Consider the following 17509-nt stretch of genomic DNA (forward strand, 5'->3'; position numbering starts at 1 on the left):
TTTTTCTATTTTTAATTTTGCTGAGCTGAAAAATAGCATATATTACCCTGGACCTTCTCAGTATAGCTGATACGTGACTTGATTACTCTTAATTATTGCTCATTGTCAGGCAACAAGCTCTTTGTCAATGCATCTTTTCATTTTTTGCACTTTTGTCATCTTCTCTGGCCTGAGCTCACATGGCCAATGTTTCGTATGTATGCATTCATTCATTATTGATTAACAATCGCTTCATTGCAAAACTGGTTACTTGCGGCTGTTTCCACGTCAAAGCAACAGCAGCAACAAAAAATATATTTTTTCTCTAAACTCAACCTTCCTGTCTCAGTGGCGCCAACTCACACCAAGCTGAGCCACTGAGGCATTCAGAGCCACAGAAAAAGTTGGATACTTTCAACAAGACGCCTAACTAACAGGTTGCTACAGTTTTACACCCACAGAGTGCAGAAAGCTGATACATTTAGGTAAAATATGCTATTTGTTTGTAAGAAACTTGTTAGTACTGACATTTTTAAATACAGCAGATTAGTTTGGTCTGAAAGTCTTATTTCTAAAGGCACTTAAAGGGCCTGTTTGGAGCATTTACTACACAGATGTTGAGAGGGTGCCAACTTTCCAGTGTGTTTTACACATTATATACTGCTCTTTCACGGTTTCTCGTACATGTGACGGAATTACGTACGTATGTAACACATGCACGCCCATTAGCCTTAGGTGTTCTTAGCTAATAACAGCGATTTGGGTAATTTGTGTTGGATGTCATTAAATATATATTCTATCATAACGACAACATGACAGCAACTTTTTCGGTGCTTCTCTTGGACTTATTTTGTGTGTGTGTGCACACGCTGCCTGTGTGTGTGTGTTGGGGACGGCGTGGCGAAGTTGGTAGAGTGGCTGTGCCAGCAATCTGAGGGTTACTAGTTCAATCCCCACCTTTTACCATCCTAGTCACGTCCGTTGTGTCCTTGGGCAAGACACTTCACCCTTGCTCCTGATGGGACCTGGTGAGCGCCTTGCATGGCAGCTTCCACCGTCAGTGTATGAATGTGTGTGTGAATGGGCGAATGTCGAAATACTGTCAAAGCGCTTTGGGCTCCTTAAAAAGGGGTAGAAAAGTACAATCCATTTACCATTTTTACCATTTGACGAGACCGGGTGAGTGACCCCCGTAAACAGCAACCTTTTTATTTGGGCCGATAAAAACATTTATACACAAACTTTGGAATTGTGAAAATCATAGGAATTTGTCAAACAAATGTGTTCTCTTAAACCACTAAGGGCACCCCCCGCGAACCCGGAAGGGACAAGCAGTAGAAAATGAATGAATGGATGGATGGATGGTAACATAGGCTATGGTAACATTGTTCTTTGTATATTTGTTTCCTTTAAATGTTACTGTGAGGAAGCTGCAAGCAGCACCTTTAAAGGCCTACTGAAACCCACTACTACCGACCACGCAGTCTGATAGTTTATACATAATTGATGAAATATTAACAATGCAACACATGCCAATACGGCCGGGTTAGTTTACTAAATTACAATTTTTAATTTCCCGCGGAGTTTCCTGTTGAAAACGTTGCGGAATGATGACGCGTATGATGACGCGTGTTTGTGACGTTATTGGTTGGAGGGGACATATTAGCCCAGCACCACTTGCGGCTATAAGTCGTCTCTTTTCATCGCGCAATTACACAGTATTTTGGACATCTGTGTTGCTGAATCTTTTGCAATTTGTCCAATTGATAATGGAGAAGTCCAAGTAGAAAGATGGAGGTGGGAAGCTTTAGCCTTTAGCCACACAAACACACAGTGTTTCCTTGTTTAAAATTCCCGTAGGTGAAGCTTTACTATGGATCAGAGCGGTTAAGCGAACATGGTTCCCGACCACTTGTCAACCGGCAGGTTTCGGTGAGAAAAATTGTGGTAAAAAGTTGCCTCTTACCGGAGATCAGCGGAGCTTCTGTCCTGCTGCAGCTTCGTGACTTCTCTCAGAAACTGGCGTCAACACGCCTGTGGACACACCCCTCCGACTATCAGGTACTATTTAACTCACTAAAACACTAGCAACACAATAGAAAGATAGGGGATTTCCCAGAATTATCCTAGTAAATGTGTCTAAAACCATCTGAATCGTTCCCAATGCAATCACCTTTTTTAACTATATATATATTTTTTTTTATTTTTTATTTTTTTTTTAAGTCCTTCAGTCTAAATTTCCTCATCCACGAATCTTTCATGCTCGCTCAAATTAATGTGGAAATTGTCGCTTTCTTGGTCCGAATAGCTCTTGCTGCTGGAGGCTCACATTATAAACAATGTGAGGATGTGAGGAGCCCTCACACCGGTGATGTCATTGTCTGCCACTTCCGGTAAAGGCAAGGCTTTTTTATTAGCGACCAAAAGTTGCAAACTTTATCGTCGATGTTCTGTACTAAATCCTTTCAGCGAAAATATGGCAATATCGCAAAATGATCAAGTATGACACATAGAATGGACCGCTTGAATAAGAAAATCTCATTTCAGTAGGCCTTTAATACATTACATGTTATGTAGAAAGAGCAGCTTTATGTTGTAAGAAATGCGTTGTTTGTTTACCTTATTTAAGGGATGCTAGCAGATATACCTTGTTCAAAATATGTTCTGTAAGTGGAAAAATATTGATAATCATTTCACAATGGAATCGTAAACTAATCTGGCTAAAATACCACCCCATATCAAATACATGCATAACGTTTGTGTCATTTTTAAAAACTACCAATTATGCAAATTAGATGTTGATGCACCCAGCGCCACTACCACATTGCAGTCATGTGGCGATCACGGTTAACTGTGACAATTCATGCTGTTTGATCACAAAAAAGATCTAATTTATCATACTTCTGTGGGATGATCACACCTTTGTGAGTGCTACCACGGCTCATTTGCATCATACCTTTTATACTTTGGTGGTTTGGGTTCTGCTTTGTTGGTTCTTCTGTCCATGGTGCTGGTGAAATCCCTTCTGGGTCTTTGGTGTTGACTCCGTCTTTTCCTTTCCTCTGCTCTGCTCTCAGCGTGTGAATGGAGCCGTGTGCAAGTACGGCCTCCCTGCTGGCCTCCGTGCGGGAGCAGGAGAGGCAGTTTGAGATGCTGAGCCGAGCTCTAGAGGAGGAGCGGAGGTCGTGCGCTGGCACCCTGCCCCGCCCGCTCCCAAACATACAGGTAACATCGTGGAATCCTTACCCCATTACCATCTATCAACTTGTAGGAAAACACCCTTGCATTCCCCTTTGAAGTGAGCAAGCTGCTTCCTTTCTAATGCTCAAACCTAGTTACTAACCTGAGAGAAAAAAAGCCATTCATGGTTTACTTTACTAAACGCTTCACATGTGCTTTAATTTGATATTTCAAGAAAAGTGTGGTACGGGACACATCTTGTCCAGCACTGACATTTGACAATATGTTTTCATGCATTAAATAAAAGGCATGTAAACATTTTAATTAGACTGTGTTCTGCTTATTTAAAATAAGATTACCATACCTAGATTGTGCAATTGGAAACCAGTTCTCTCTTGCACTATACTTGTGTATAAAAAGTCCTGTTGTATGTAACAATAATAATTCCACAGGCGAGAATATGACGCCATAGGGCTGTGTACTTATTACGCTTTACCGTAGGGCTGCAATGATTCATCCATTAATTAGAATAGAAACAAACATTCAATTTTTGTATTGTGTTTCTTCGATGATTCGTTAAATGAGTAAAATAGGTAGACTTTGTTTCCGCAAGACTGCTCCAAAAGAGCACACATGAAAGCTTTGTATCTACAGTGATGTAGGTCACGCAGCGGGTAGTGTGTGACTGCGTAGAATGTCGGTAACACCGGAGTACAGAGAGAGATGAATAAAAAGACAAGTAGAAAGATAACAAAGCGCCCCCTCCCCAAAAAATCGAGAGCGAGGTTGTGTGATCATTTCAAACTGAAAAACACAAATATTGTGGTGAAATATTTTTTTACCGTCAAACAGAGTTGGTACTTCATTTCACAGTATAACTAATAACTACAAAAATGATACAGCACAGTAAGGATTCTGTGTAATTACGAGCAACAAACAGAAACAAGGTAAAAGTGTATTTTGGAAGCTAACACCACCTTGTTTGTTTGACTTGAAAACAAATGTTTTATAAAAAACTTGGGATGTAACATTGACATTTTGCGATATGATATCATTGCGATATCAATGCTTTGGTACGATATTATTGTAGTATATGTCCAAAAAAAACACTTAAAAGTCCCATTTTTTGTAAAATGGAGTGGCAGCAAAGTTTAAGAAAAACACACTTAATGTAATTGAGCACAAACATAATGCTGAAATGTTTAAATCATATTAATAACTACGAAGATGTATTTTAAGTGTAAATAATTGTGCAGGAACATCCACTGTTTCAAGCAAATACTAAAAATACTTCGTTAAAGTGACATTGAAACATCCAGTGTAAAACAATAATGTTAGTGTCTTTCAACTTTTATTTTATGAAAAGCAGTGTCCTCCACAATGGACATATTTAATATCATTTTGTAAAATACTGTTTCTCAGAATAGTTAACTAACAATTTAACTTTTAATAATGTAATTACCTCACAAACTGACATTTAGCTTTGCTGGTTCGTATGTTAATGCTTACCAGTTGTTTGTCTAAAAATCGAACACCACTCCTCAAATTAATTCCTATTTTTTAAAATGTGTATGTGCAAAATTTTTATTAAATACATTGCCACTCATTTATCATAGTTTATCAGTTTTTTTGTTTTACTTTTTTACCTTTAACTTATAAGTGTTGAATTGATGCTCTCATCATAAGTCAACAGTTGCAATGTTGACGTTTATTAAAATAAATAATAAAGGTTAGTTTATACAAACCCTGTTTATTGTAAAAAAAAATAAAAAACAATACCTTATAGACACATTGAGCTAAACAAATGGGTTTTATTCAATTACTCAGTTTATTGACAGATTACTCAGTAACTAAAATAATCGATTGCTCTTGTGTGCATTACTGTAACACCCCATAATACATTGCCCTTTATCAGGTTTGCACTTATGCGTTCCAAACTTGGTAATGCAAAGCCAAAAGAAAAAAAGGCAGGACCAAGCTGGCAGCATATTATTTAAACTCAAATTATTTTCAATTTAATACTTTTAAACACAATGTTTTATCCAAACATTTTATCATAGCTGTAGTGTAAACAACTTATGTACATGAATAATATTTTATACTGTTCTTGAATTTGACATTTAAAATGACAGAAATAGCAGAAGTAAGTAATAGTAATTATAAGATAGAAGTAATAAGTTGTAGCTGTGTATACCAGTAAGTGATTTTGAATGAGATTAGAGTGTGTGCTTTGCATGCTATGTTAGCGCTAGTTAATTCAGCGACTGAACATGCTTCGACGGCTGTATCTCTACTTTTCCATCAACGGGATGTTGTGGGATTACATGGTTGTCGCGTCATTGAATTGTTCATTATTTTCTCTTGTAGTAGTAGATGTACAGTGTGACTATTATAGTAGAGCTGTCATAGCAGACCTCTACAGATGCAGTTCCTCTTTAGAACCCTGATTAAACTTTGGATACTCACGCACGCTTTTAATGCACCATTGGTGTGGTACACAAACTCTTAGTGTTCCGCAATATAAACAAGCAAAATAATGACAAAATCACTATGAATCTGTCCCCCGTCCGTCCCCAGTGCCATCTGCACCCATGATCCAAAAAACACACACGCTTTGAAACCGCGTCAGGTCAGTCAAAACAGTTTGGATTTATTCATAAATCGTGTCGTCCCTAGTATATATTAATAAACACATATTATTGCTTGTGTTATAAGTTGTGTGTTTAGAATTATGGAGTTGGTGAATGTAATTCACCTTGAGTGTTCTTGGTGGATCATGAGGAAGTTTATTGTTACCTTGTGCGGAGAGCGACTGAGACACGGGTGTGTGTGAGTTGAGGAATACGGTGTTTGAAATAAGCACTGCTGCTGGTGCGTTCAGTTTGGAAATAACGTTTAAATAGAGCGTCAGACCATGTGTGCCACCATCGGGATACTACAATACATTGCATCATATCCCTCTCAATTTTGTGAGGTAAGAATAGATTGATACATTTATTATGGCAATATAATATGAATCTTATATCCTAGAGGCACTTCCGGGTTTCAGGTGGTGGGTTATAGTCGCATTAGGCTACTGTTTTTTCTACATCAGTGTAGAGTTAGGCGTATTTTGAAAAGTTTTGACTTTAGAGGCAAACATATACAAGCAGTCATGAAAAATATTTACAATTGTATGGAGTGGATTTACATACACTCTTGGGGGAAAAAACATTTTTGAAAGATTTAAACCATTTATCATGACCAAGACCTCACTTCCTTTGACACACAAGGATTTAACGAAGAACAGATTAGAGGCACTTCATGTCTTTACAGTCAAGGGGTCCACAAATAAAGCATTAATCCGTGAAATGTTGGACTTATTCGTGCATCGGTAAGTAACGTATTTTGCATTTACAAGGGCTGTACTGCTCTGATGTTGACACTATTGGGTACAAAAAGGTTATGTTTGTTTGCAGTTCATTTTCTGGTACAAATATTTGTCTGTCATCTAAATTCATGTCTGTAGTGTTTATAGTGCGACATTCATATTGTGTCTCATTATTTAGCTGTAGATGTCCCTGTTGTTCAGCACTGTTTGCTGGCTATACCAAGATTTAGTATATGCCGTTGAGCCTACGAGAGATTTATGCATCCAGTTTATTAATACTGTTAAGGCTATTTTCTTGATGCTAAGGAATAGCACCAAAGACGGTCATCTGTGTCAAATAAAGCCCTTTGCTTTCCTGCACAACAAAAACTAAGCTTTTAGTTTCTGCTATAGAAATCGAAAATACAGTGGATTGGACCAACAATCAATATTTATCAGTAGGACTTAACATGACGTTGGTTTATTTGCACAACCAGGTATTCACAGTTATATTTTAGCATAGCAACTACAAAAGAACACCAACTAATGCAATGATATCACTTGTCTTTTCCTTATGTTTAGTTCTGCTCTCAAACACTACTAATATAGTAGAGAGAAAAAATGGTTGCATCACAGAAGGTTTCTCAAACAAATCAAATGTTCAAACAAACATTTTACAATGTGATCGCGACTGACACGAGCATGGTCTGATTGTAATTTCACAAGATGATGGAAGTGATTTTAAGAGCCATTTCCTTTGACACTAGTTTTTCCCCTGAAATTATTAATTTTATGAGCAACTTCTTTCGGGTATTTACGTAAACTCTGTCCTATCTATTTGAACGATTGGAACACCCAAGAACAGAACAGCATTATGGCATTTTCTACTTAAACTCACTCGTTTTAATGCTACGCTCAAACTGATTGACCATCCTGTGAATTAAGCCACGAAAAAAAAAACAGTTGAGACTTCATGCAACTGTAAGCCAATTTTTTAATGTTTTTATCGCATATCGATTGTGCCCATTCCTCACACACACATCAGGTTGGACTGATTCACCTGCCATGAGAATGAAACTTTACAAACACATTTATTTTTGAAAAATAAGTTGATTTTATACTGTAGGGATTATCATACATTTCTGATTTAAAACAGCCAAAGACTTACAAAGTTTGTGAGTTAATACTGTAGATATCAAAATTATATAAATCTCACAGAGATTCCTGAGCCATTATGAGCATGAACCGATCTGGCAATCACAGTTCCGATCAACAACAGTAACACTACTACTCACTGCATACTTCTTAAAGGCCTACTGAAATGACATTTTCTTATTTAAACGAGGATAGCAGGTCCATTCTTTGTGTAATACTTGATAATTTCGCGATATTGCCATATTTTTGATGTAAGGATTTGGTAGAGAAAATCGACGATAAAGTTCACAACTTTTGGTCGCTCTTAAAAAAGCCCTGCCTTTCCCGGAAGTAGTGCGCGTGACGTCACAGATTGTCGGACTCCTCACATCCACCCATTGATTACAATCATGGATGCCAGCAGCGTGAGCGATTCTGACCGAAAAAAGCGACAATTTCCCCATTAATTGGAGCGAGGATGAAAGATTTGTGTTTGAGGATATTGATAGCGACGGACTAGAAAAAAAAAAAAAGCGATAGCTCCGGGCGACGGCAGTGTGAGCGTTTCAGATGTAATTAGACACATGTACTAGGATAATTCTGGAATATCCCTTATCTGCTTATTGTTTTAACAGTGTTTTAGTGAGATTTTAAAAATTGTAAAGTAAAGATTGTAAAGACATACCTTCGAGGTCGGATGGCTGCGTTGAACACACTGTGTCTCAGAGAGAAGCCGAGGAGCCAAGCTCACAGCTGCTGCAGAACGACGAATAATCCACGGATGTCTTCGGTAAGATATATATCACAATTTCCCCATCCAAAAACATGCTGGTTGACGTAGAGAAAACATGTTCGCTTGACCGCGCTGCTTTCACAACAAAGAAACGCTGGCTGGGTCTCGGTGCTAAAGACAGCTAATCCACCGCTTTCCACCAACAGCAATGTTCTTTATAGTCTCCATTGATAAATGATCAAATTGCAAAAGATTCAGCAACACAGATGTCCAAAATACTGTATAATTATGCGGTTAAAGATCACGACTTTTAGCTGTGTGTGTGCGCAGCGCTAATATTTCCTCACTAGTCCGTGACATCACGCGTATTCGTCATCATTCCACGACGTTTTCAACAAGAAACTCCCGGGAAATTTAAAATTGCAATTTAGTAAACTAAAAAGGTCGTATTGGCATGTGTTGCAATGTTAATATTTCATCATTGATATATAAACTATCAGACTGCGTGGTCGGTAGTAATGGGTTTCAGTAGGCCTTTAACCTTCCTCTTGTGTTAGCTTTCTGTTACCATCTCTTATGTTAACGGGTCGGTTTTGACCCATGTTTTAAATCAGCTGTAAAATACACTAAAAACAATTACCTATCATCCAATTTGTTTCTCATCTCTTGGTTACCTTGTTAGGCTTCCTTATCCTTGAAAATATTGGTTTTAATATTTTTGGTTTGGGCCTTTGGGCCTTATTTTGTCAGTATACCCCTTGATTTCAATTTTTAAAAATGGTAAAACGAACCTCAAGAGAATCATATAAATAAAAAAAGGATGTTGTGTTACCTAACTATTACTAAGGGGTATTAGAACACATCTCTTAAATACATGTGTTTTGTTTATTTTTTCATTTTAAGAACTTTAACTATAGTAACATCTATTGTGTTACGGGTCAATTTCGACCCATATATATTTACTTCAAGAAAAAGGCTAAAAAGTATTTTCTTCAGCAACAGAAATCCAACATCAAACAAACAACCAATCAAGCAAATAAAACCAAGAGAAATAGATAACTAGTTCCAAAACTAATAAAAAAACAAAATCAGAGTGGCAAAAAGTGACACTTTTAGTGTCCGTCTTTTGTTTGTTTTTGTACAGGATAACAAGGTAAAATGAGAATCCACTAAAGCTCACATGATTGGGAGAGGAGCTGGCTGTCAGTGTGTTCAGTTTTGGCTCTTATCATTGCTTTATCATCTTATTTTTATAACCGGGTCGAAACCGACCCTAACAACACCAAGGGCATAATTTATACCAGAGCATTTATAATGTAGTGAAAAAAATTAAAATGTTTTATTTTGTTGACAAAGAGGTTCCTGACAAAGTCAAAAAGCTTTGATGCAAAAAAATAAATGTATGTGGTGTTTTTATGCATTTAAAAACTAAAACGGGTCGGTGCCGACCCTAACACAAGATGAAGGTTAAGAGACAACAAAGACGAGATTGAGACAGATGTTGATCCAAAACCTTATACTTTTTAGCATGATGACAAGATGACAATACATATTGATTCATGTTGTTAATAATACATAATTAATTTGCTTCATTAAATTAATTAATGCTTGAAAATGCCTGCAAGGAACGACAAGTATATTTCCTCCTCCTCATAGAACAGTCGTGTTCCTTGTGATGCGGACATAGAAAGGCTGACACTTAACGAGGGTTACGTCAACGGAACACATCATGTAAGCAACTTTTAAACCCTCTATTTAAACTCTAATGATTAACCGGCGTAAAATGTCATGTGTTGTTTGTTGTTGTTTTGAAAATCATGTAACATTTTGTGCAGTTTAGGATGGAACCTGGTCAGCTGGTAGAGGAGACTTACACCATGGTGGAGAAGGAGTCCACACCCGTCGTCTTTGTGGAAACCAATGATGATGGCCCCACACGACGCACAGAAACCACGGTAGAATGTAGACCAAAAGGATGTTTGTTTGCCACTGTAGTGTGTCCATGCTTACAGAGAAGTCATAATACCCAGTGTACAGTACACCGATAAATCACCATACTCAGGCCAAGAAGCTTCAATGACATGGTCAACTGAAATGAAATGTTTTACTCGGAGTACAGCACTTGATTTGCTCAGTCTCATTAGAAAATGTCAACTGTCGTAGCATCACATCATCTATCAACAGCAGAAAACACAGGAGGACCAAAGGGAAACGTCATGTTAATCAAACCCCCATTCGAAGTTTAAAAGTGGCTTATAGTATATAAGCAGTTGCATTTATGTTGTGAAATATCCTAGTTAATTTTTTAGACAACTACATTTTGATTTGGAATTTTATCTCGGGATGTCTTGATCAAATACTGTATTATAATATATAATTTATTATATTGGTTATTGGTCCGTATATGTGGTTTTTTAAAAGAGGGAGCTACAAAATAGATGAAAAAGGATCACACAAAAAAAACAAGGGACCATGCCACGACAAACTAATCCCTATTTACACCTTTTTCCAAAAAAGCGTATGTTGTAAGTAGCCTGCAGCTGGTTAACAGCCCACTAAATGCCACTTGTGATACTGAAGAAAATGCATTCATTCAGACTTTCATCGATCCATCCATTTTCTACTGGTTGTCCCTCACGGGGTCGCGGTGGGTACTGGAGCCTAACCCAGCTGCACTCGGAAAAAAGGCGTGGTACACCCTGGACAAGTCGCCAACTCATCGCAGGGCCACTAAACAGTCCGAAAATGCAGTGAACACATAAACTTGTGCCGGGTGATTGTGTTAAAAGTGATGCTTGGTCGTCTTTTTGTCTGGTCTATCCATGTTCCTTGGCATAAACTGCAAATTGTTTTTTTCTTGAAGAAATGTGAATGACTGACATTTAAAGATGAAGCACATTTGCGCTATGTAATGAACTTGTTGAACAAAACTTGCATTCAGCCATGTAAATTAGCTATTTCGGTGGTTCTTAAATGTTTTTTTATCAAGTACCAACTCAGAAAACCCTTGGCTCTCCTAGCACCACTATAAGATCAATATTTAAATATATTAATTCCATCCATTTTCTACCGCTTATTCCCTTTGGGGTGGCGGGGGGCGCTGGTGCCTATCTCAGCTACAATCGGGCGGAAGCCGGTGTACACCCTGGACAAGTCGCATTCTCATCGCAGGGCCAACACAGATAGACAGACAACATTCATACTCACATTCGCACACTCGGGCCAATTTAGTGTTGCCGATCAACCTATCCCCAGGTGCATGTCTTTGGATGTGGGAGGAAGCCGGAGTACCCGGAGGGAACCCACGCAGTCAGGGGGAGGACATGCAAACTCCACACAGAGAGATCCCGAGCCGGGGATTGAACCCAGGACTACACAGGACCTTCGTATTGTGAGGCAGACGCAGTAACCCCTCTTCTACCGTGCTGCCAATAATTCTATTCATTAAAAGCAAGGCAAATGTTTATCATTTCTGGCCACTGTAACATTACTCACAGTTTAAACAGTGCCACTGTGTTTGAATATTTAATGAGATGATTCTTTGGCGTACCGCTAGATAGAGCCTGCGTACCACTAGTCTTACATGTGCTACACATTTTAAGAATCCTTGAATTATTCAGATACCCATAAAACTCACATAGCATTGCATACTTACCCTTTACAGCCCTAGAAATAAGATGTCCCAATCCCGATAATGGAATAAAGTCAGGGCCGATATTTGCCAGCCGATTTTACCGCAGCTGTGTCCCTGTTTTTTGTATTGTATTATATGATTGTACTTGGAACGTGGAAGATTCCTTCAAAAAGGAGATTCAAACACATTTCCATGTTCCTTGTTACATACATGCTGAAATTGCATGAATTCTAGCAGGGGGCATGTCTTGTTGCCAGAACACCAAATCAAATTTGAATGCAAGCTACAATGAACGTGCCGCTGATCCACAGTGCAAAGCCGATTCTAATCCCTACCACCATGGCTTGTAATAAAAAGGTTTCTTCCTTGTGTCTGTATCACTAGTGGACTGGAGGAATAGGAATGGCAAAGCAAGTTTCACGTGTGCGCGCACACATACACTGAGCAAGACAACACAAGAAGCTAACCGCTTAAGCTTCATGTTATGTAGGGGTGATCGATTTAGATGTCGATACTATCGCTCTCTAGTGTGGTATCAGTGTATAAACAAAACTAAAGTGATTAAATCAATATATCTCTTCTAGTTGTTCTTATTACATTATATTGGTCTTATATTATTTTATACATTTTTTGTTTTTGTTATTGTTTAAAAACTAGGAAGGATTTGAGGGCAAAATCCGGAAGCTTTAAATATGAGAATCAATAGTTGTTTTTTTTAATCAATATGAGGAAGTCTGGATTCATGGCTACAATGAGCATTTTCTGTAGTGTAGGGTTTTTGAAGGGTGGTTTGAAGAATAGGACTGATACAACATGTTACTGGGTTAACACGCGCCCACTCTTTGAAAATAACTTCCTTAAATGAACAATATTGCAGTGTAATGCACATTTGTTAAAACAAGTATCCAATAATTACAGTTGCATATTACTTGAATATACTAAGTCTCCAAGGAAGAAGCGTATTGAAAAGCATTCAATATTAAACATGTTCGCATTATTCACTTTACTGAACTTAATTAATTATTGTGACCACTAAGTGTCACCAAAAACATTTGCCAATTCACTTCAACTTAAGGACAGCACGAGTCCATTCCAGATGGTTGATAATAAATAGATTTGTGGTTTTCATATCTACTATTTTTCTCTGTTTAAGTCATTTTACTTGATCACACCTTATCTAACATTGCACACAGCAACAACAATTAAAGTATGTGTGATTTGTGTTGATATTATGTCTGATCAATATTGGTATCATCCAATACTCAAGGCGCCAAATGGGTATTGGATGTGAAAATGTTGTTTCAAAACACCCCTAATATTATCAACAAGTAAACTCCACAACAATAACATGGGTTACTGTGTTCTATGTATATTATAAGCATAGTTTTTAATTTAATTTCTAAAATGATTTTCATATGCATATATTAATATTTCTTATATCATCCCTCTCCCCTCTTGTCCTCCAAGGTAAAAAAAGTAATAAAGCCCACTGCCACTCGCACAGTCATTCCCTCTGTATCAGACACGCTTTCCTTGGATGGTGGAGGATCAGCAGTGGGTATTGGAGCCTCCGTCCCACCCATGGCAGGCGGCTACAGGCACGCACCTGGAGTAGGTGTACCCATGGAATACCCCACCCACACTGTTCCTCGAAACTACCACTATGGACCCCCAGGTGTCTATGAGGACTATATCCCTGGACCCCCTACGGAAACATATGCAAGCCTCAACCGGGGTGCTCAAATGGATGATCGCTACAGGTAATGACACTTGTCATTTGTTAAAACCATTCTTTTCAGCTCAAATTAGACTTTTTTGTTATTGTTGTCCAGACCAGTCCATGGAGATGGCTATAGAACTTTGGATCCAAGCTACAGAGCCCCCAGCAGGAACCAGCTGGACCCATATGCTGCTCAGCCTCAGGTAGAATTTTGTAGGCATGCGGAGTAATTTGAAATTTGAACTGATACCAATAATTTATTGACCTTTTCAATCGATAACAATAACCAATATTTATGTATTAGAGGTGTGCAGCTCTATCTTGAATTGCGATCCAATATACTTTGTAAAACATAGTTTGATGCGATTCGATGCGTATTAAATTTTGCATGGTGAAAAAAAAATAATGGATCATGAATCGTGTCAGAAAAATGTCACGTATATTTTTTAAATAAACAGACAAACAGGTGGTTCCTGTATTAATTATGAGCAAATTGTAGAACTATCAATTTCAAGGCATTTCAATCCCTTTACTTTACAAAAAGAAGATGTAAACAAAACACTTAGAAAAGCTGTTCTTTACATCTGGTTTCGACAGCACGGTTTTCGGTAATCAAAGTCTTTTTTTGGTGGTTGATCTTTTGGTAAAACACTTGTCAATAATGCACAAATAATATGTTATACATATCAATTCATACTGTATCAACCAACTGGCATTGATGTTTTATGTTTGTGTGGTTTGGATTTGATGCAAGATTTTTTGCAAACAGACCGTCCATGCAGGAAAGATTGGCGTAGAATGAGGATTGTGTTGTGTGCTCAAAATTTTCAGCTATTACTTATACTGAAATCTTTTAACCAAGTTTTGTTTAAAAAACACACAAAACACATTTCAAAATTATTTCCTTGGAGAAATCAAATACACAATCTTCACATCCTGAGTTCAATTCGATGACAAAATGTTATAACTTGTATTGATCTTATTTGAACAATGATAAAGTTTGTACTTAAAGGACAAATGAGCAACAAACGAAATACTTTATAAACAAGTTGAGGCAACGTTTTCCGACACATCGCCTGCTGCATGTTTCCTCATGCTATTAAAACTCTGTCACAGCTGATGGACGCTGTATTGAGAAAATAAAAGTAACATCAAATAGTTTTCTCCTTTGCTGTATACTTTGTGTGAGACAAATGTGTCTGTTTTCAATATTGTCCACACCTTTTGCCATAATATAAACAGCAGTGTGCTCTTAAACGCATGAAGAGACTCCACAGGAATGAAGCAAAAGAAAATGAAGTCAGACCAAGCTGTCTTTATTCCGAAGGGAAATCTCCGTACCTATGTCTGTTTTAATTGGGTTCCGCCATGTTATTTCAAGCCGAATGACGCTAGTATGCATGCGCCAGCGCTGGTGAGACGCCATTTATAGGAAGTAAGCAGTGTTGCCTGAAATGCATTCATAAAAAAATTAAGTTTTTTCTGTAATAAAAAAATTCAACAGTATTACTAACCATCTGAAATTTTACTGGGTTTATTATCATACCGTTAACTGTTACTTCCCTAATATGTATGTATTCATCCATCCATATTCTACCGCTTGTCCCTTTTGGTGTCACGGGGGGTGCTGGAGCCTATCTCAGCTGCATTTGGGCGGTAGGCGGGGTACACCCTGGACAAGTCGCCACCTCATTGCAGAATATATATGTATGTATGCTTCAAACTAGGGCTGGGCGATATATCTATATACGCAATATATCGCCGGTTTGTCTCTGTGCGATATAGAAAATGACTGTATCGTTATATTCGAGTATACGTTCTCACGCAGTTGTTTTTAGCTGCGGGCATTACTAGACAGGCTCTTCCCACTCCTTTTTGTCTCTCCTTCTGACAGAAAGCAAGCGCACAAACTAACACAAGTCACAGACTGTCACGTCATACGTCACATATGTATACGCCCTCACGGAGCAGAGCGGTAGCAGCGTGGCTAATGTTAGCTGTGATGCTAGCGGGGTGTTGCGAGCAGTAGTAGGAGAGAAAGAAGGTGCGAATGTAGTAACAAATGAAGGAATAATTAATTCCCAAGAAAAACAGCACGGGGTCCATCGTCTGGCGGTGGTTCGGCTTCAAGCGGGAATATGTCCAACAGACAACTTTAATTTGTCAAGTTTGGGGCACAAGGGTTGCTACCAAAAGTAGCATTACTGCTAATGTGTAGCATCATTTCAATAGTCACCTGCTCATAACTGCTTAAGAAATACAGTTTTGGTCAATTGACTTAGTTGTGAGTTCCTTCTTTGCATGAAAGTTTAAAATGAGAATATATTAATGCAGTATGAACTAGAATGTTTTAATGTAGACACATAGATTATATGTATCAAGTGTTCATTCAAGGCTAAAGCAAAATACCGAGATATATATTGTATATCGCGATATGGCTTAAAAATACAGAGATATCAAAAAAAGGCCATATCGCCCAGCCCTACTCCAAACTTAGGTAAACATTTAAATAATAAGCTTTCAGATCTGCATGGCTTATAAAGAGTGACAGGTAATAATGTAGTTGTTACACCTGTTCGGCTCCGGTGCACACCGTAGTCGAGGCGTACGCTTCCAGGGTAGATGTTTTTGTCAGGGGGTACCAGCCTTCACTTGACCCGGCATGGGGTCTGCCAAGCTATGCTTTCTGGTCAGAATGACGAGGCTGCCGCTTCGTGACAATCTGGTTGCTTCATTATTAGTTCTGCAGGACACAACTGGACCCTTTCATCACGCTCCTGCGCAATGCACGCACTACCTCTCTCTCTTTACTCGCCCACTCACTCACTGACATCACTCAGCCAAAATGTTGCCATTCTCGCAAACATACATACGCTACTCTCATAAGTTAACCAGCTCCTCTGTTTCATTGTTTTACATTCCCGAAAGATGACAGTCACTATGGAACATAGATGTCAAGAGATGTCAAACGAACACGGTTGGATTGGACCACACACACAAAGTACAGAGTGTTATGTGTATTAATAAAAAACATTTTACCATTCTATATTCTGAAGGCGATCTATGTTATGTGCTACTCCAGCATCAATATCAGTAGCGTCCTCCTGACCGTGACCGTCAGCGTCGGGTTCAAAGCGGTATGGCTCTATCCCTTGTTGCGGTTGGGCCTGGCCGAGTGGTCCTGCCACCCCCACGGCTGCCACATTCTGTATTCTGAAGGCGATCTATGTCGTGTGCTACACCAGCATCAATATCAGCAGTGTCCTCTTGACCGTGACCGTCAGCGTCGGGTTCAAAGTGGTATGGCTCTATCCCTTGTTGCGGTTGGGCCTGGCCGAGTGGTCCTGCCATCCCCACGGCTGCCACGGCGCTTCTCACAGCATCTTCCCTATCTGAATCGCTCCCACAGCCCTTTTGTCCTTTTTTTTTTTTTTGGTAGTCCTTCACTCTCACTTTCCTCATCCACAAATCTTTCATCCTCGCTCAAATTAATGTGGAAATTGTCACTTTCTCCGTCAAAATCGCTCTCGCTGCTGGTGGCCATGATTGTAAACAATGTTCAGATGTGAGGAGCTCCACAACCCGTGACGTCTTGCGCATATCGTCTGCTACTTCAAGGCTTTTTTATCAGCACCAAAAGTTGCGAACTTTATCTGCGATGTTCTCTACTAAATCCTTTCTGCAAAATAATGGCAATATCGCGAAATGATCAAGTATGACACATAAAATGGACCTGCAATCCCCGTTTAAATAAGAAAATCACATTTCAGTAGGCCTTTA

The 17509-nt window shown here is 38.7% G+C and overlaps 1 protein-coding gene across 25 annotated transcripts in view; it reads left to right on the forward strand.

Annotated features, from left to right (window-relative positions):
• The window catches only part of ctnnd1 (catenin (cadherin-associated protein), delta 1), a 105460-nt gene that overhangs the window by 26711 nt on the left and 61240 nt on the right, over nt 1-17509 (forward strand). For 6 of the 25 annotated variants that reach the window (XM_061908706.1, XM_061908732.1, XM_061908699.1 and 3 more), the window contains 5 exons: nt 3057-3204; nt 10032-10106; nt 10211-10330; nt 13477-13769; nt 13842-13932. In XM_061908706.1, the coding sequence (XP_061764690.1) occupies nt 3064-3204; nt 10032-10106; nt 10211-10330; nt 13477-13769; nt 13842-13932 (720 nt within the window). In that variant the 5' untranslated portion in view covers nt 3057-3063. Of the gene's footprint in view, nt 1-1842; nt 1912-1977; nt 2041-3056; nt 3205-10031; nt 10107-10210; nt 10331-13476; nt 13770-13841; nt 13933-17509 lie in introns of those variants that run through there. The other 19 variants (XM_061908824.1, XM_061908815.1, XM_061908833.1 and 16 more) reach the window with 8 other exon arrangements.

The sequence above is a fragment of the Nerophis ophidion genome, linkage group LG01 (assembly GCF_033978795.1).
Source record: "Nerophis ophidion isolate RoL-2023_Sa linkage group LG01, RoL_Noph_v1.0, whole genome shotgun sequence".
Lineage (NCBI taxonomy): Eukaryota > Metazoa > Chordata > Actinopteri > Syngnathiformes > Syngnathidae > Nerophis > Nerophis ophidion.